The sequence below is a fragment of the Crocuta crocuta genome, unplaced genomic scaffold, assembly GCF_008692635.1.
Source record: "Crocuta crocuta isolate KB4526 unplaced genomic scaffold, BGI_CrCroc_1.0 scaffold64, whole genome shotgun sequence".
Lineage (NCBI taxonomy): Eukaryota > Metazoa > Chordata > Mammalia > Carnivora > Hyaenidae > Crocuta > Crocuta crocuta.
Window position 1 is genome coordinate 12,460,256 of NW_027530640.1, and position 21,096 is coordinate 12,481,351.

Here is a 21,096-nt window from a genome sequence, read left to right on the forward strand (position 1 = left end):
AATAAGACAAGATGTCCACTCTCATGATTTTTATTTAACACAATATTAGAAGTTCTAGTCATAGGAATCAGACTAGAAAAATGATTAATAGGCATCCAAACTGGTAAGGAAGAAGCAAAATTTTCACCATTTGCAGATGATATGATACTATATACTGAAAGACTCCACCAAAAAACTACTATCACTGATAAATGGCTTCAGTAAGGTCGCAGGACACAAAATCAATATACAAGGGCGCCTGGGTGGCTCAGTCAGTTAAGCGTCTGACTTTGGCTCAGGTCATGATCTCACGGTTCTGACAACTAGCTCAGAGCCTGGAGCCTGCTTCAGATTCTGTGTCTCCCCCGCTCTCTGACCCTCTCCTGCGTACGCTGTCTCTCCTTCTCTCAGAAATAAATAAAACATTAAAAAAAATTTTTTTAATCAATGTACAGAAATCTGCTGCATTCCTATACACTAATAATAAAGAAGTATAAAGAGACATTATGAAAACAATCTCATTTATAACTGCACCAAAAATAATACCTAAGAATAACCTTAACCAAGGAAATGAAAGACCAAAAATACTGATGAAAGAAAATAAAGACAACACAAACAAACTGAAAGATATCCCATGCTCATGCACTGGTAAAACAAATATTGTTAGGGGTGCCTGGGTGGCTCAGTCAGTTAAGCGTCCAACTTCAGCTCATGTCATAATCTCATGGTTTGTGGGTTCTTGCCCCACATCGGGCTCTGTGCTGACAGCTAACTCGGAGCCTGGAGCCTGTTTCAGATTCTGTGTCTCCCTCTCTCTCTGACCCTCCCCTGCTCATGCTGTCTGTCTGTCTGTCTGTCTGTCTCTCTCTCTCTCTCTGAGAAACAGATAAACCTTAAAAAAAAAAAAGTTAAAAAAATGTCCATATTACCCAAAGTAATCTATGGAATTAATGTAATTCCTGCCAAAATTCTAATGACATTTTTCAAAGAAGTAGAACAAACAATCCTAAAAGTTGCATGGAACTATAAAAGATGCCAAACAGCCAAAGCATTCTTTGTGTAGAACAAAGATGGAGGCATCATGCTTCCTGATTTCAAGTTACTTATTATAAAGCTACAGTAATCAAACAAAATAGGACTAGTCTAAAAGCAGACATACATGAATGAAACAAACTAGAGAGCTGAGAAATAAACCCACACAGGGATGCCTAGATGATGGTTCAGTCAGTTGGGGATCCAATTCTTGATTTTTGCCTCATGTCATGATCCTAGGGCTGTGGGATCAAATCCAGCATTGGGCTCCAGGCTGAGAATGGAGCCTGCCTGGATTCTCCCTCTCTCTCTCTCTGCCGGATCCTCCAATCACAGGCTTGTGCACACTCTCTTTCTCAAAGGATATATGTAAGTAAATAAATAAATAAATACACAACCAGCTGATGTACTGGGGGCATGACCCTAAAAAAAAAAGAAAGAAAGAAAAAGAAATAGACCCACCCATAGATGATCAATTAATTTATAACAAGGAAATCAAAAATATACAATGAGGAGGAGTGCCTGGGTTGCTCAGTCTGTTAAGCATCTGACTCTTGATTTTGGCTCAGCTCATGATCTCGCAGTTCATGAGTTCAAGCCCCACATCAGGCTCTGTGCTGTGTGTGGAGCCTGCTTGGGATTCTTTCTCTCCACCTCTCTGTTCCTCCCCCACTTGTGCTCGCTCTCTCTCTCTCTCTCAAAATAAAAAATAAAATAAAAATAAATAACATTTTAAAAGAATATACAATGAAGAAATGACAGTCTCTTCCATAAATGGTGTTGGTAAAACTGGATAGTCACATGCAAAAGAATGAAATTAGAACACTATCTTACAGTATACACAAAAATCAATTAAAAATGAACTAAAGACTTGATATTAAGACCTGAACCATAAAACATCCAGAAGAAAACTTAGAAAAACTTCCCCTTTATTTAGGTTTTGGTGATTTCTTGGATTTGACAGCAAAGGGCAAAGGCAACAAAAGCAAAATTAAGTAAGTGGTACTACATCAAACTAAAAGCCTTCTACATAGCAAAGGTAACAAAATGAAAGGCAACCTGTGAGCTGGGAAAACATATTTGCAAGTCATATATATGACAAGGCACTAACATCCAAAATACATTTAAAAAAGAATTCTCAAAACTTAGTAACAAAGAAAATCTCAGTTAACAATGGACATAAGATCTACATAGACATTTTTCCAAAGAAGACAGATGGCCAACATGTACATTAAAAGGTATTCAACATCATTAATCATGAGGGAAATGCAAATCAAACCACACTGAGAATATCACCTCAAATCTGTGAGAAATAACAATTGTTGGCAAGGTCAAGGAGAACAGAGCAGACGTGTGCACTGTAGGTGGGAATATAAATTGTTGCAAACACTATGAAAAAGAGTATGTTCCTCAAAAAAAAAAAAAAAAAAAAAAAAAAAAAAAAAAAAACAAAAAAAACAANCACTAATCATGAGGGAAATGCAAATCAAACCACACTGAGAATATCACCTCAAATCTGTGAGAAATAACAATTGTTGGCAAGGTCAAGGAGAACAGAGCAGACGTGTGCACTGTAGGTGGGAATATAAATTGTTGCAAACACTATGAAAAAAAGTATGTTCCTCAAAAAAAAAAAAAAAAAGAAAAGAAAAGAAAAGAAAACTAGAACTACCATATGATCCAGCAATCCCACTTGTGGGTATCTGTTGAAAGAAAATGAAAACACCAATTTGAAAACATATATGCACTCCCTTGTTCATTGTAACATTATTTACAATAGCCAAAACATGGAAGCAACCAAAGTCCATCGATGACTGGATAAAGAAAATGTGGTATATATACAGAATGGAGTATTAGTTATCCTGAAAAAAGAAGCAAATCTTGCCACTTGAGACAACATGGATAGGCCTTGAAGATTTTATGCTAAGTGAAAGAAGTTAGAAAAAGACAAATAGTGATCTCACATATATGTGAAATGTAAAAAAACAAAGTCACAGATATAGAAAACAGACTGGTAATTGCCAATGGCCAGGGTTGGGCAAAATGGGTGAAGACGATCAAAAGGTATAAACACCCGCTTAAAAAATAAGTAAGTCAACATCTCAAGTACAGCATGCTGATTACAGTGAATACCATTCTATTGTATATTTGAAAGTTGCTAAAAGAGAACATCTTAAAAGTTCTCATCACAAGAAAAAAAAATGCGTTACCACATGTGCTGATGGATCTTAACTGGACGTACTGTGATCATTTCACAATATATAAAATATGGAATCATTATGCTGTAGAGCTGAAATTTATGATCTGTCAATTATACCTCAAAAAATAAATATGGATTTGGGCATTTACAGAAAAACATTTTTTATACAGAAGTAGATTTATAAACAGTAGACTTACATTTAAATAAATGTATCTATATAGACAGATATCACCAGACACACACATAAATAGCAAAATATGACCCACTGTTAGGAGAGAATTCAGTTAATAGAAACAGACTCAGAAAGGAGAAAAATAAAGCAATTAACAGATAGGAAAAAAAAGTTTTATTTTTTTTAACATTTATTTTTGAGAGAGAGTGTCAGAGCGTGAGTGGGGAGGGGCAGAAAGAGAGGGAGACACAGAATCTGAAGCAGCCTCCAGGCTCTCAGCTGTCAGCACAGAGCACAATGCAGGGCTCAAACTCATGAACCATGAGATCATGACCTGGGCCAAAGTCAGACGCTTAACCAACTGAGCCACCCAGGCACCAACTGCACAAAGAAAATTTTTAAATATTATAATGTGATTAAGAAATAATGGAAGACATCAACTTAACAAGTAGAGAAATTAAAGATATAAAAAAGAGGCAAGTGCTCAGCAAGTCACGGTGAGACTGGGTGGCTCAGTCAGTTAAGCAGCTGACTGGATTTCAGCTCAGGTCTGATCTCATAGTGGGTTGGAGCGCCAATGACACCGACAGTGCAGAACCTGCTTGGGATTCTACCTCTCCTTCTCTCTCTGCCTCTCCCTGCTCTATCTCTCTCACACACTCACATTCACACACACACACACACACACACACACACACACACACACTGTTTCTCTTTCCCTCTCTTTCTCTCAAAGTTAAGTATATTTAAAGAAAAGAAAAGAAAAGAGGCATGTGCTACTTCTGGTAATCAAAATCATCATACTATAGCAACAAAATCACTGGTCAGGCTTTAGAGTAAATTAGATAAAGAAAACATCAATAAACTCAAAGATAAAGCACTAGAACTACTAAAAGAAAGCGGGGCGGGGGGGCGGATTGAGCTACTGAGCAATCAAGCCATGAAGACACGTGGAAGAAACTTAAATGCATACTGCTAAGTGAAAAAAAGAAAGTGTGAAAAGACTACATACTGTATGATTCCAACTATATAATACTGGAAAAGGCAGAACTATAAAGAAAATAAAAAGATCAGTGGTCACCAGGGTATAGGGAGGAAGAGAAGGATGAACAGGTGTAACACAGGAAATTTGGGGGGACTACGAAATGATTCTGTAGGATACTGTAATGACAAATACAAGACATTATACATTTGTCAAAACCCACAGAACTCTATAGAGTGAATCCTAATGTAAACTATGGATCTTAGTTAGTCATAATGTATTCCTTCATCATTTATAACAAATGCACCACACAAATGTAAGATATTAACAGGATGAGGGGAATGGAGAGAGGGTATGTGAGAGCTCTCTGTACTTTCTGTAAACCTGAAACTGCTCAAAAAAAAATCATTCATTTAAAAAATAAATGAAAAAATGGGGACAAGTTGGAGACAACATGAACGAGCCAAAGGCCAAAATGGAATTATGTGAGCAACAAAATAACATAGTTTCAGATTATAATCCAGAAATATAGCACCTAGACCTGCCATACCTTAGGCAAAAGAAACCTGCAAGAACACAGTATGCTCAAACCTAACTGTGAGGGTTGTTGCCACATCTCAGCACTATACTATCCATGTTCCCCTCATCAACTACTACATTCCTAAACACCACCCCAATCTCTCCTCTTCTCTTCCATACTACAAGCATTATGCAAGGGTCTCCACTAAGCTATCTCTACCCAAAGTCCTTCCAAGAACTCCTTTAAGAACTCCTTTATGATCAAGGTTTCAACCTGGCTAATGACGTGCAAAATAATATAACCTCCTATCGCTTGCACTATGTCTGCATCATCTGTCATTTTTACCTGTATGTTCCACATCTCAAACTCAACATGTCCCAAATTAAACTTTTTTTTTTAAATTTATTTCTAGGAGAGAGAGAGAGACAGCATGAGCAGGGGAGGGTCAGAGAGAGAGGGAGATACAGACTCTGAAATAGGCTCCAGGCTCTGAGCTGGCAGTCAGCACAGAGCCCGACGAGGGGCTCGAACCCACGAACCGCGAGATCATGACCTAAGTGAAAGTCGGACACTTAACCGACTAAGCCACCCAGGTGCCCCCAAATTAAACTCTTTTATCTCCCCATACCAACATTCCCTATAAGTAGTTTCCCCACTTCAACCTCAGCTATCAATGATATCACCACTTGCCCACTCACCTAGTCCCAAACTTGCAAGTATTCTTCTTGTACTCTATATCTTCCCCATTTATGACTAAGATTCATCATTTTCTTTCATACGGACCCTTTTCCTCTCCATTCCACCTCTGCCACCTTATAACCTTATTATTACATTCCAAAATTATTTCAATAGCTTTCTTCTGCATTCCCTGTTAAACTCTCCTGAATTTATCCTATATATATTATCAACAGTTTTCATATAGCTAGCCCTCAATTGTTGGTAACTGTAAAGACTGTTGTGGACGATTTTAGTAGACACTACTGACTGGCTACCCAATACCCATTCTTCTTTCTTTGTTGAGAGAGCTCCAATTTTGTTTGGGGACCTCCACTTTCCCAAGTGACTCAGGGAAGTGAATCCTGGGATGAATCGTGATTGGTCTTACTCAGTCATAGTAGTCCCATCTCCCAAGATTTAAGACCAAGCATGTGGTTCAGTTTGGGTCATGAGTGAGAGATGGCCCTTCTGAAGACTTCTGAGAAAGATTTCTTTGCTCTCACAAATGCGACATAGGAAAAAAAAAAAAAAAACACATGGTACTTTCTCAGGGTGCCTGGATGGCTCAGTCGGTTAAGTATGTGACTCTTGGTTTCGGCTCAGATCATGATCTCACCGTTTGTGAGTTCAAGCCCTACATGAGGATCTGTGCTAAGAGTATGGAGTCTGCTTGGGATTCTCTCTCCCTCTCTCTCTGACCCACCCCTGTTTGCTCACATGCTCTGTCAAAAAAAATAAACAAACTTAAAAAAAAGAAAAATCACAGTACTAACTCTACATGTTGTCACATTTTAATGAAATCCTTGCAACTCCCAACAGCCAATGCACATAAAGCTGGGAAGCACAAAAGGGTGGCAAGCACTCAGGCAAGAGTGCTGAAAGAAGTAGAACTGAAGCCCAGGATATAGTCCCTGAGAAGGCCTGAAATACACAACATCTATAAATCTGAGATGTATTATGCTTAATGAAAGAAACTGCAATAAGAAGTACATGTTATAATGATTCTAAATATATAATCTATATGAAGTTCTAAAATAGGCAAAATTAGTTTACAGTGATACAAGTCAGATTAGCGATTGCCTAGAGCAGAACTTCCAAGAAATGACTTGGAAGAGGAAACTTTTTAGGGTGATGAAAATGTTCTGTATCATGACAGACTTAATAAAATTCATCCAACTGTATTCTTAAAAATTAATGTATTTTACTACATATGTTATATTTCAATAAAATTTTTAAAAAGTTGATAATTAGTACTATAGTATGCCAGATAGTTATAAATACCCATGGAGAAAAATAAAGTCAAAAAAAGAGAGTACAAGAGGCAAGGAGGTAGGGTTAAAGTATGTATATAATTTTAAACAGAGTGGTTATGACAAGCCTCAATGCCTTTTTAATAAAGATCTAAAGGAAGACAAAGGTGTATGGTAAACATCTGGAAGTAGGCAGGTCTAAACAGAGAGACCAGAACTGCAAAAGCCCTTGTCTTTTTCAATGATTATATGGAAAGCCATCTGAAGATTTTGACTACAGTGATCTGACTTATATATTTTAAATTTATTTACATAGTGTGAGAGAGAGAGAAGAAAAAAGGAGGAGGAGGAGGAGGAGGAGGAGGAGGGACAGAACTAGGGAGAGACAGAATCCCAAGCAGGCTCCACACTGTTAACGCAAAGCCCAACGTAGGGCTCAAACTCACAAACCATGAGATCATGACCTGAGCCAAGATCAAGAGTCAGTTAAGGGGATGTTTAACTGACTGAGCCACCCAGGTGCTCCTGACTTATGTTCTGAAAGGATCACTCTGGACTCTCAATTGGGAAAAACTATAAAGTGGTAAGGATGCAGGCAGGGGGCCCAGTTAGGAGGCTGCTGCAATAATCGAATGGTAGCTGAAGTCAAGGAGGTAGTAAACAGAAATGTTCAGATTCTGGATCAAATTTAAAGATCCAGACTGAAAGTAAGATTGAATAAGAGGACTCAAGGATAACTGCAAGATGTGGAAGACATGGAAGGACTAGGGCACCTGGGTGGCTCAGTCAGTTGGGCATCTGACTCTTGATTTCAGGGCAGGTCATGATCCCAGGGTGGTAGGATCTAGCCCCATATCAGGCTCTATGCTGAGTGTGGAACCTGCTTGAGATTCTCTCTCTCCCCAACCCCTGTCCCTCTCCCCTACTCATGCGTTCTCTCTTTAAAAAAAAAAACAGGGGTGCCTGGGTGGCTCAGTTGGTTAAGCATCTGACTTTGGCTCAGGTCATCTCACAGTTCATGGGTTCGAACCCCGCATCGGGCCTTGTGCTGACAGCTAGCTCAGAGCCTGGAGCCGGTTTCAGTTTCTGTGTCTCCCTCTCTCTCTGACCCTCCCCTGCTCGTGTGGTCTCTCTCTCTATCTGAGAAATAAAACATTTTAAAAATGTAAAAAAAAATGGAATAAGAGGAAGTGGAAGGACAAAAAAGCCATCCACTGAAGTGAGGAAGACTGTAGGGAAGAACTGGTTTACCTGGAACAGTGAGAATTTTATTTTGGTCAAGTTAATCTTGAGACGCCTATCAAGTGGAGATGTAAAGTAGGCAGGTGGATATACAAATTTGGAGTTCAGGGAAGGGGTCTAAGCTAAAGATAAAAACCTGGGAGCTGCCAGTATATAAAAAGGCACTTTAAAAATATAAGCCTTGGGAGCACCTGTGGCTCAGTTGGTTAAGCATCCAACTTTGGCTCAGGGTATGATCTCACGGTTAGTGAGCTCGAGGCCCACGTCAGGCTCTGTGCTGACAGCTTGGAGCCTGAAGCCTGCTTTGGATTCTGTGTCTCCTTCTTTCTCTGGTCCTCCCCCTCCTCCTCCCCTCTCTTCTCCCCCCCCCACAAAAATAAACATTAAAGAGATAAGCCTGGATGAGATCACTAAGAGACTGAGTATAGAAAAGGAAACAAAAAAATTCCAAAGGCTGAGCCCAAGATCAATCTAATATTTGGAAACAGGAAAGAAAAAGAAACAGTAAAGGAGACTGAGAAGGAGTGACCAGTGAAATAAAAGGAAAACCAAGAGGTGATCTCCTAGAAGCCAAAGGAAGAAACTGCTTCAACCAGAAAAAAACTAACTGGAATAAATGCTGATAAGTCAAATTAGATGAGAACTGAGAATTTACTGGAATTATTAGGCAACCATGGTCCCTTGAGGAACCCAACCCCATGTAAACATTCCTTGCTCTAGATGAGTAATTCATACACTGCTATGTTCAATCAGCGCTAATTAGAAATCACTGTGTATTTTTAAACCAAACTATTACTCCTAAAATGGAAGCAGTAGTATGTTAGTCTATTTTAAACATGATGTTTATTTTTGTCACTATTCGGTATTCTAAGTATTCTGGTAAATAATCACCTCTGATGTTTACCACTTTTACTCTAGCCTCATCAAACCTCAAACATTTCCACATATAATCATCAAGATTTGCTATAACTTCTTCCAAGATATGATCTTTGTTTTACTAAAAGGTTAAAATGTAACACCGGATGAAATACAACCACTGGATAGTAAAAATTATTATCCAGCGAGTATTAAAGGACACAAACAGAAGACTCCTAGTACAAAAGCAGAAAGTCAGAGAAATATAAATTATTTTGGTATAAATACAAGGACTCAGTCTAACACACACATACAGGATGCATATTATGATCCAAATCTTTTTACCCTGAGCCAAACAATGTAAAAGGCTTGGTTCAGGGGAGTCATGCTCTTTATCTATTTAAAGATACATTTTTAATACTGGGCTCTTGCTGCAGTGCACATTTTGCTATGAGAATATTTCAAGTCCTCTTCAAAGCCAAGGGAACAGTGTCTCCCAAGTAATCTGGTCCATTTCAAGGTAACTGACCTTCCTCAAAACAAAAGACCGTAAGTAGAAATCCTGGCCAGGACAATAAGGTAACATTCCGTCAGACATGTCCATTTGAACTTGAATGCTAAAAATAAATTGAGCATACATTCTTCACAAAACCACAGGCACTAATGGTGCATGCAACACACTGCAATCTGAATTATTTCTTCTGGGCAAAGGATATTTGCAGCCCATAGCAATTCCTGATATAAGGAGTAAGAAAGAATACTAACAAGTTATACCAAGTGTGTATTCACATACATGGACTGAATGCCTCTCAGCTTATAGGTCAGTATTTTTTGTGAGCTCCTTTTGGATGTTTCATTAAGCAGATTATGTTCCTTGACACGAACATTTCAGTCCTCTCTCAAACAGATTAGATAGATTAGATACCAAGTTGTTCCTAAATTTGCCACTATGAGATAAGTGGCAGCTAAAATCAGAAAATTCTTGGTACAGCTTAAAACTGATTGTTTTTCAAGGGCGCCTGGGTGGCTTAGTAGGTTAGGCATCCGACTCTTGATTTTGGCTCAGGTCATGATCTCGGTGAGATCAAGTCCCAGGTCAGGCTCTATGCTGACAGTGTGGAGCCTGTTTGGAATTCTCTCTCGCCCTCTTTCTGTTCCTCTCTCTCTCTCAAAATAAAGAAAGAAACTTAAAAAATAAAAACTGATTGTTTTTCATTTCAGAGAAACTCAGCTAAAGTCAGTTGCAATAAACAATTCCCCAATAATAAAATAACATAGTTCAAGGTTACTGCTATCTTTATTTTTATTTACATGGGAACAACAAGGTATGGTACTTTTCACCCTTTCCTCAGTTTACTAAATCAATCCTTATCACCAATTAGAATACATTGTAGTATCCTCTTGGGTCGTTGAGTAATTGCTACTTTCATGCAACAAAAGCAGGTTCTGTTTAATCCTTTGCCAGTTTAAAAAACAAATGTGAAACCTTTTGATGTCAGGAAATCCAAAAGCAAAGTGCTCCAAGTAACCAAATGAATCAATTCCATTTACATTTTTTAATCTAGTTCAAGCCTAAAATAAGTAACCTTACAAGGACACATTAAATAAAAATTTTATTTTAGCACATTTGTACATCCCAAGTAGAAGAGACTTCTTCCCTTTTATACAATAAACTTCTAATCCACACACCAATTTTCAAAACTAATTTCCTGTATTTCAGTGAGACTGTGGATTCTGGAGGACATGGGAGGGGAAGAAGGGAAAGAATTATTAAAAATACTCTTCTAAAGAAGAAACATGGCTATGTAATTCCTACGCAAATGTTTGTTAACTTGCCCTGGCATAAAAACAGTGATGTCATTCTACAAAGCAGTACAGCAAAGTTATAATGAACACTGAGTTTTTAAATCAAGACAACTTAAGGAAATTAAGACTATTACTCAAGAATCTCCTCTCCCTAGAGTACCACATCTGTGAAAGAGAAAAATGTGCCCATCTGGGGTTATATACACACTCAGCATCAACAAAAGTGAAGTCATTTTTCCCTGCACAACAGGAAAAGCTGTTTTTCCCCCTTACAACTCTATGCAATGAAAGCCAAGACTTTAAATGACTCTGTATAAAAACACAAAAAGGGAGGGTCACATTCTATGAGTAAAAGCAGCTCAACATCAAGAACCCCTCTTCCTTTAAAATAAAATCTAAAAAATAACTTTAAAAATTCCTTCTTACCTTTGAAAATTACTTTATGTTTGCTTCACTTTCTCTACTCTAAAATACAGATCTATCTTTAAAGAGAATATATAAGGAGCTGATAAAATGCTGCCTGCACTGTGCACTCACAGCAAAAGTAATGTGCACTTTTTTTCCTCCTATAGCAATCACTAAATAAAATATCCAAAGTTGATTCCAGTAAGAATATAAACTATTTTTACTATAACATCAATAATAGTTAATGCACCAAGTTTTGTGGTTTATTTCCTAATCTAGTACAACTACTTCGTCAGCTTTAAAATTACCCCAAATTGACTGGAATACCAACTCTACAGCTATGTGAAATTGTAAAATAGTTGCAAAACTTTAGGCACCATGACTATGTCCCTTTCTATTAATATTTAACATAACTAAACAGAGAAAGCAAAAATAAAACTTGCTTTTACTAACTGTCATGATTCAAACTACACATCAACATCCAAACTAACAATTAAAACCACAACAAAACCAACATAATATTTTAAACAAAGGGCAGTTCAACCAAGCTATCATGAAAAATTCAGATTTCTACATCCTAATTACTTGAAAAGTTGCTCAACTGTTCAGATTTTTGTCACTGTTAATTGGTTCCCTATCAGGAAAATCTACGGTTTTTACTTTCTACCTGTGCCACATTTATCTTCGGTTTTACACTTCTGGATCTTTCAACCATTAGAGATCAACCATCAAATTACTTCAACAAGTAGAAATAGCAACACCGCTCCCAAACAGCAATTTCTGCATTGCTAGACACTTATCTAGTTGGTAGATTTATACCATTGTTCATTCTTAGTTCCTTAAATGTAAAAAATACCCGCAGAATGGTGGCATACCTCTAAATTGGTTTAAATATGGTACAAAGTTATTTTTAGTTAGGTTCAAGTTTTAAAAAGACACTAATTCTTCTCAAAGACTACTCAAGTTCCTCCCATATTAAAAAAAATTAAAAGCTTAATTTGTCTCTCTTGGAAAAAAGAAGTGTATGTAATGCTCAAATAAAAGGACATTAGAATCATAGAATAATAAACCTGATATCAAATCAGGGTCGGGATCATACCTATTGTTAATAAAAATAAGTCTGACATTTATTCTAATGATGGCCCTTTCAAACGCTAGCATGGCTAAATGTCCTCTACATGCACTTTCAAATGTAATTCTTATTTTTTAAAAATTCTATCTTCTAGTGTGCAAAAAGGGGGAGAAAACCATAAACCCTTATAAACTGGTTCTTATTGAAGAAAAAAAGGATACAAGAAACATTCATGTATTATTTGAGAACTGTGTCTATTCCCTCCTTGCATGCTAGAAAGATGCAAAGACAAACACTTGCAACTATTCAGACAGATCATTCCACAGTTGTAACTTTCATCACAGTTCTCAAAGCAGTATGGTGAGGTCAGCTCACAAATAGCTTAAGTAGCAAAACTAGAAATTGGTGGTAGTAGTATCAGGCTACATAACAGCCTCTCCAAAGAATATGAAGTAAGAGAACTGAAATGTGCTGGCAACATGCCAAGAGACTGGATGGACTATAGTTTTGAGCAATGAATATGCAGAGCTTACAGTATATAGCATAGCCATTCATCATCTCTTACCCCTCGTTGTATAAAACCAAAATTAGCCATATATAGGAGGTCATTTAACACTACCAAATTTCTCTAAACCTGTGTCTGGAAAGACATCTGGGCATGCAATGATTTGGTTAAACTAAATACATACCCAATATGTGACTTCCATCCTATATGGAGATAAAGAATGTAAAAGAGATATTATATTGATATTATTCTACATATAATAGCTTTTATTCTCTAAAGATTATACTGCCCTGGGCCTAATTCTAAATGCTTAGGTTTTTCTATATTGCCATTTCTAACTGATTACCTTTACAACTGGTTGACTTTTACAACTGGTTAACCTTCTCAGGAGATTTAATAAAGAATTTATTCTATCAATCAAAGGGCCTAATTTTGATAAGAAACAACTGGTTTGACCTAGTCAAAATGTTACTTTTACAATTTCACCTTTGTTGAATATTTTAATGTTTTCGTTTTGTTTTATTTTGTTTTTCTGTGAGAGAGACAGACAGACAGTATGAGCAGGGGGAGGGTCAGAAAGAGAGGGAGATACAGAATCTGAAACACGCTCCAGGCTCTGAGCCCGCTGTCAGCACAGAGCCCGATGCGGGGCTCAAACCCACGAACCATGAGATCATGACCTGAGCCGAAGTCAGACGCTTAACCGACTGAGCCACCCAGGCCTCCCTATTAAATCATATTTTAAAACAAAATAAGAAAACCTAACTCTTAAGTCATTGACTTTCTAACCATATTTTGTTGAAGAAACAAAAGAAAATGTAGTTCTTTTAGGCAAAAGAATCATTATCAATTCAAATCAAGACACATTTTACACCTATTTTATGCCAAACAGTATGTTGAAAACTGAGGAAACAAAGATAAAGATGTATATGGTCTTATAGAGCTGACAATCTAGTTGAGGAAAATGACCCACTTAGAAATCAATCATCCATCTCTCTCTCTCTCTCTCTCTCTCTCTCTCTGCACTGTACTAGCTACAGAAACAAAAGCTCTGGTATCGCCCAGGAAAGTGTGAATAAGTCTGCCAGGGAGGACAGAAAAATCTTCAGAGAAGATGAGCTACATCTTGAAACATAAAAATTTCTATATTTTTTTTTTCTTAAATAGTTTATTGTCAAGTTGGTTTCCATATAACACCCACTGCTCGTTCCAACAACTGCCCTCCTTGAAGGATAAAAATTTCACAAGGGAAAGAGGACACTTCAAGTCAAGGACATAATGAACAAAAGCAAGAAAGCACAAAGCATCTGATGGGGCACCTGTGTGGCTCAGTCGGTTCAATTCAAATTCAGCTCAGGTCATAATCTCACAATCCGTGAATTCAAACCCCACATTCAGCTCCACACTCACAGCTGGTAGCCTGCTTGGGATTCTGTCTCCTGCCCCTCCCCTGCTCAAGAGCACCATGTCCCAGCTCTTTCTCTCTCTCAAAAAAGAAAAACAAAGACAAAGCCCTGTGGCAAAAGTAGAGACAACTATTTCCGGTCCATGTACTACTTACTACTCTTCTACCTTCACCCCTGACAGACTTATGAATCATTTAAAGCATGTTTAAAACCCACATGAGACTCAGTCCTTTTCAACAGATCACTCAAAATCAATGGAAGGATGTTAAGTCCATGAAATGAAATTTACATGGAGCCTGGAACTAGAAAGTGGTGGGACTTGAGGCTAGAGGGGTACATTAAGGACAGATTATAAATCAACATGAATGCCAAGCTAAGAAGTTTAGATTTTATCCTGTGGGCAACAGATCAAAGAATTTTATGAAAAATATAGATGTGATGAATACCGGCAGATGTATGAAGAGTATATTTGAACAGACAGAATAAAGGGACAAAACACAGCTAAGAGGCTACTGCAATAATCCAGGTAAGATACAATGAAGCCCGAATTTCAGTGATGGCAAAAATCTACGGTAGGCTCTAAACAAAATGGAGTGTTTTGGATTCTAGAACTCATGGTTTTAAAACAACAGTTTGAGAAAAATTAGTATTCTAATTGGAATTCCCAAATAATATTCAAAAAACAATAGACAAATTAAGGTAAAGACTAGAATTAAAGAAGTGAATCACAAGGATACTCAAGATTACTCAAGACTATAAATTCAGAAATAGTTATTTCAGGTTTAGCATCAAGGAGAATATCCTCATGACCAGACTAATACTCAGCAAGTCTTTTCTTCCTGAGGGCACTAATACTCTAGCCAAACAACAAACTCTAGTCACCTTACATGCCCCCACAATGCAGGGTCAAATTTACACTCCTAGTGAGATGCAGAAAGCACAAAAGTCAAATTGAAAACCAAAGTTTGAACCTATGGAGGAAGTTGCACTTTATCCAAAAATTTACAACAATGTATTTATTTTACATAAAATAAATCTTCTGGAAATACTACTACTTTTCTACCATGAACTAAATCATATCCCAGCCTTTTACCCCTAGGCTTCTTTGTGTGGAATACAATTTAGCTATAGCACTTAGGGCAGTATGCAAAAAAAGCAACTACCTAGCACTTCTGGAGAATGTTTAATAAATTAAATTATTCTGATTAAAACTAAAAACTTCATTTAGCTCAAAAGGTCAAAGACGGTCAAAAGAGATTTTCTGTTTTGGAAAAAGAAATTGTTTAACTGTTGGAAAGGCTAACACTGATGTGAAATCCAAGTACGAAATGTTAACATGTATGCTGGAAAAGCTACCATTACTGTTTAAGACCTAAGGATACTCACATTAAGAATAAAATTATCCTGTAGTGAATGCCAACAATGCACCTGTACTATATATATATTCAAGGGTTCTACTTTGCTACCATCCCAATTCTTTTCTGTCATAATAATAAACTGTCAACGTGGGATTCTCCTCAAAATAAGTTAAAATGAAAAATATGAACTAGAGATAAAATTTATCTGTGATATATTGTTTATTCTGAGAAAGCAAATCAGATATTTATCATGATCTCTCTCTTTTCCAGAAAGAAATGGAGTAGCTATTCATGAGCAGAGTCTACTTCTCATGATGTCATTCCAAAGCCATTACTAAATGTTACACGTTATGTTTCTTTCGAATCAATCACGAAACAAGTCATCCTAAGACTGAGGTCAAATTCCATTCAACTAAAAGATTTCCAAACTTGAAGTTATGGTCCGTTTACTAAGTAACATTCAAAGATCAAATTCCAGAAAAACCCTCCTCTTGTACCTCCCCCACTTAAAAAAAAAAAACAACAACAAAAGACAGTCTTCTCCTTTTAGCTCACTGTTATGGAATGTGACCTGTAGTTAAGGGCTTATCCATTCCTTATTTACTGTTTAGAGAACATGAAGCTGATCTATTCTCTTATAAGAGTAACATATTTCTTAAAAGAAAAAAATGAGGTATAGGTGGTTAATCATATAAAAATTAGAACAAGAAAAAGGTAAATTGGTTTACTTGATTTCTCATGCAAGACAGAATGAGTGTATTAAAATGATAAATGAACATTTTTATCTTACAACACTGGTCCAACATCTAAAGGATCTATGATTTGTATGACTCCTAAAAAATCAGGTAAGGAAGGAGAAGTTAAAACTACACCTACTTAAATAAATCTTCACACACAAAATTACTATAAACGTCTTCTCATGACAAATCCTATTTTTGTCATTGAACTGATACACTTAAGTACCTACCTGATCACAGAGAGAAGAGGAAAATATTTAAGAAATGTACTTCAGTCTAAAATTAAACACATCTACTTTGGGTTCAGTTAGCATTTTTAAAAAGTATGTATTTGACTAGACGATCTTCAAAGTTTCTATGATACTTTAACTCAACTTTTAAAATGAACAAATTCTAGACAAAAATCTCTCCCACAATAACCCCCTTAAGTATATGTTTTACTTACATTCTTCCCACACCTTCATACATGTTAGTCTCATCTATCAAAGTCATAATCTCTGTATCTGTAAGATGTGCATGCTTTTTCGTTCTGTTTAGCTGTTCAATCTGTATGTCTGCAAGCTTCACCTTCTGTTGAGTGTCAATAACTTTGGCTTGAAGCTCTGTGAAGGCCTAAGAAGAAGTCCTTCATTTAGTGGGTGAAACATTTTACAGGAAACATTTGAGTCAAATCCAAATATATTAAAATAAAGCATGATAACCAGAAACAGAGTTGTGAAATTTACCAACACAAACATCAATAAAAGTCAATACAATTGTAAACAATCAAGCCACCATACTAAATCGTGAATTTATCCTATCCTCAGAAGATGCATTCTTCGTGAAGCAGAACAGATGCACCTTAACAACTAACTCTAACAACTCACTACATTTGTGTTACACGGCTAGGTTGCAAAACACTTTCCCACATTTGTTTGAAATACTAACATGGGAATATTAATATGAGAACACTGAGGAATATAGTAATATCTCATTTACTCCTCTCAATAATTCTATGACTTAGGAATGGCAGTTTTCATCATCACTCTTTACAGATTAAAGTAACGAAATTAGGAGTGCCTGAGTGGCTCAGGGCATGATCTCCCACTTCAAGCCCCTCATCCAGCTGTTTGAGAGCTCGGAGCTTCAGATTCTGGGTCTCCCTCTCTCCCTCTCCCCCTCCCCAGCCTGTGCTCTGTCTCTTTCTCTCTCTCAAAAATAAATAAACATTAAAAAAGAAATTTTTTTTAATAAAGTAACCAAATTTGTTGAAGAGATGTAAATGGCTAGCACAGGGTTGAAGTATTATAAGGAAAGGCAGGTACTTAAACCCATTTCTTCTTGACCCCTTAGGTATGTTTCTATTATACTGTCCACAGTAACATTCAGGATACAAATATTTTTAAAATAAAGATTAAAAGAATAAAAAAATTCAAAGCATTGGTAGAATTGCATCATGATCTTCATATGTACATACCAAGCCAAATTTGACCCTCCTGTACACTTAAAGATAAACACAGTTCTTGGATACTCTTATTTAAGTGCCTGGAATGACTTTCAGCTGCTGTCAAATTTATACCTTAATAACAACATTTGTGACTGCATTACATGGCAAAGGTCTCTACTTAACTTTTTTCTGACTTTGTTCTCACCTATTAGGTTTCAAAAGATTGATTTGGGGAGAAAGAAGGTGCCTGAAATTTCCCATTAGTCTCCACCACTCCCCAAACAAAGACCTTATAAAGATATTAGATGAAACCTGTAAATAACAAGTTTGTTTTTTAAAATTTTTTTAATGTTTTATTTATTTTTGAGAGAGAGACACACACACACAGAATCTTAAGACAGGCTCCAGGCTCTGAGCTGGCTGTCAGCACAGAGCCAGATGTGAGCTCGAACCCATGAACCATGAGATCATGACCAGAGCTGAAGGTGGATGCTTAACCAACTGAGCCACCCAGGCACCCCAACAAGTTTGTTTTTTAGTTAATCTAATTGGCTGTCAAAACTATACAATTTAAGTCTCTAATCATTTTCTTAGTTTGCATTCATTGTCCAGGGGTTTCTTAACAACAAATTCAAATCCTGGGAGTTAAGTCCACTCACAGCTGTACTCTATTTACGTCTTTCACTAAACCTGACTTACATTAGAACTTTTAACAGAAAAAAAGGTAAACTTTTAGAATGCTTTAAGCATTCTTCAAATTAACTGTTTTGCAGGTAAACTTACAGGTCACACCTGACTGTTCTGTACACACTGCTAAAGAAGCTGGTATATAGTTCAAGCTATTACAGCATTAGAGAACACCACGTTAAGGGCTAAACTTCCAAGTTTCAAAAGAAGAAAGACAAAAAACCAAGTTATGTACACATAAATCCTCAGCGGGATAACAGCTTCATTTAATAGGAGCAACAAATATTTGAGCTATATTATTTCATACGGAAAGGTTTGCCCCAATGATGTGTTTAGACGTAAAATTTGCTCTTCCGAAGAATCTAAATTAATAAACAAAAGGTGTGGAGAGAATAAGAGAATAGTGGATTCTTATCCCAACTTTGGACTAAATATTTTCTGAAACTCAGTTTCCTTTTCTATAAAAGTACAGGTTTAAAGTTGATGAAATCCAGGATCCTTTCCCTGACAACCCTTAAGTGGCAAAAACGTTTTTGGGTAACAACACATTTCTAAACAACAGTTTGAAGAGAGAAACCCAATTCCTTCTGATACCGATTTTATTTGGCAAATTTTACGGGCTTGTTCTTGTTTCTTTTTTTGGCAGGTCCTTCAAGAAAGGGCGAAGGGGAGGCAGGCCTGGGAGTCAGAGTCCTGCTATTACGTCTGTGAGATTAACTTTGGACAGTATGTACATACTACGACCTTTCAAAGCATGAGATGGAGTAAGTGGCCTAAAAATACAGGATGGACTTCGGAGTTTTTCAAAGCAAATGAAAATTAAGAATTACAGATGCCTTGGCCCGGGCAAGCCGTCCGAAAGGGCTCCAACTTGAAACGCTTACTTCAGCCTTACTATGGAACTGAAGGCTCCACGCAACGAAACGGCTCTGGAGCTCAGAACGAGAGGCCAGGCCAGCTATCGGTACGCCACATTAATCCAAACCAGCTCAACCGGCTCTTAGGCAGAAAGAGCTGCTCGCCCCCCACGCCATCCACGCCATCCTAAGGAGACCCAGTCCCGCCTTAGGACTCTGGGGAATCACTCCCCAGTTCCCTGGGGCCTCTTTCCTTCCTCCGGACTCGAGTCTCACTCGATATTCTTGGCCACAGTCCCCTTAGCTTTCAAAGAGAAGACTCTGCCAGGTGAGGGACCCTCTTTTACCTTCTTCAATTCCAGATCCACGGGAGCCGCCATCTTGGTTCACTCGGTGCGCCTGCGCAGTAGGGGAAAGCCAGAAAAAATGGTGGGGGAGGGGCGCGCCTTGGAGGTTTGAATGCCCCCTTTCTTTCTGCGCCTGCGCATGAATCGCACTAGGGCTTCTTGAAATATTACGGGTACCCATTATGTCTTCCTCACGTGACCTATCAGGCCTGGCACGCTGATTCTGAGGATGGTTTTAAGCACTTTGACAAATAGCTTACTTTGTGCCTGCTGAATAGAGTTGTATGCAGATCCAGCCAAAACTTTTTCAGGCATTCATTCCCTCAGCTAGTCCCTGTACTGTCAGGGAAGTGGAAGAATCAGCCCGAGCCTCAGGCAGGCCAGTTTGGAGGAGACCAGAAGTCTTCGTTGAAGTGTTCTTCCAAAGAATTTATTTCTATTGAAATCCCCTGGAAGACCTTCTAGACACAGTAGTTCTCAAGAGAGGCCAAATAAGTTTATTAAAAGAGTACAGACTCTCTGGTCCTCACCCCAAACTTACTTATTTAGAAACTTTGACACTGGGGCCAGGAAATTTGTGTTTTCGGAAACTTCCCTTATCACCCAATGTAAGTTACCTGCAGACCACACTCTGAGAATCTGCTGTAAAAGCTTTGGCGTTTGAACCAGAAGGATGAATAGTAATTAGACTTTAGAAATGGATGAAATGGATGTTTTACCTGATGTGGAGAACAAGGGCAAGAGGAAATGTAGATAAATTTCCTCATAACCTGAAGTTCATTGACAAATACTTCAGACAGGCAGAGTATGACATTCCTCCAGAACTCCCAACTGCTTTAATGTTTTGCTGGCTGGGGGGGGGGGGGNATCTTGTGAATCTTCTTTAGCATATGAAAGTCCTTTGGAAATTGCACCTTGTCTTTACCACCCCCAACTCACCAATTATGGTAAACCCTTGGTATGAGAGCCTAATTCAGGAAACATACTTGTAATCCAAAGCATCCATACATTAAAGCGAATTTTAAGAACCATTGGCTCAGTTGGGATCATGTGACATTCAGCATCATGAACTGCTCTTTTTTTTTTTAATNTGAACTGCTCTTATTGCAAGATCGCTCATTTATCAAGTTAAAATTTATTAGAAATGTTTGCTTATCTTGTGGATCACTCCCAGAACAAATTACTTGCAATCCAAGGTTTTACTGTATATAATCAGTCACTCCTCACTATCCCATTGCAGTTCTTTCTGCCCACAGGTCCTGTCCCTGTGCTTTAGTAAAAACACCTTCTTGTACCAAAAAAGTCTCAAGAATTCTAGGCACCTGGGTGGCTCAGTTAAGTGTCAGGCTTCAGCTCAGCTCATGATCTCACAGTTCTTAAGTTTGAGCCCCACTTCAGGCTCTGTGCTGACAGTTCAAGCCTGGAGCCTACTTAAGATTCCGTGTGCCCCTTTCTCTCTGCCCTTCCCCCACTTGCACTCTATGTGTTTCTCTCTCAAACAAATAAACATTAAAAAAAAAAGAATAGGGGCGCCTGGGTGG

The 21,096-nt window shown here is 37.7% G+C and overlaps 1 protein-coding gene across 1 annotated transcript in view; it reads right to left on the minus strand.

The window, feature by feature from the left end:
* The window catches only part of PFDN1 (prefoldin subunit 1), a 70,555-nt gene extending 50,914 nt beyond the window's left edge, over nt 1-19,641 (minus strand). Inside the window, exons 1-2 of the mRNA XM_077768757.1 lie at nt 19,556-19,641; nt 16,684-16,850 (exon numbers count right to left, since the gene is read on the minus strand). Of these exons, the coding sequence (XP_077624883.1) occupies nt 16,684-16,850; nt 19,556-19,588 (200 nt within the window). The 5' untranslated portion in view covers nt 19,589-19,641. The remainder of the gene's footprint in view (nt 1-16,683; nt 16,851-19,555) is intronic.
* Nucleotides 19,642-21,096: the final 1,455 nt, after the last annotated feature.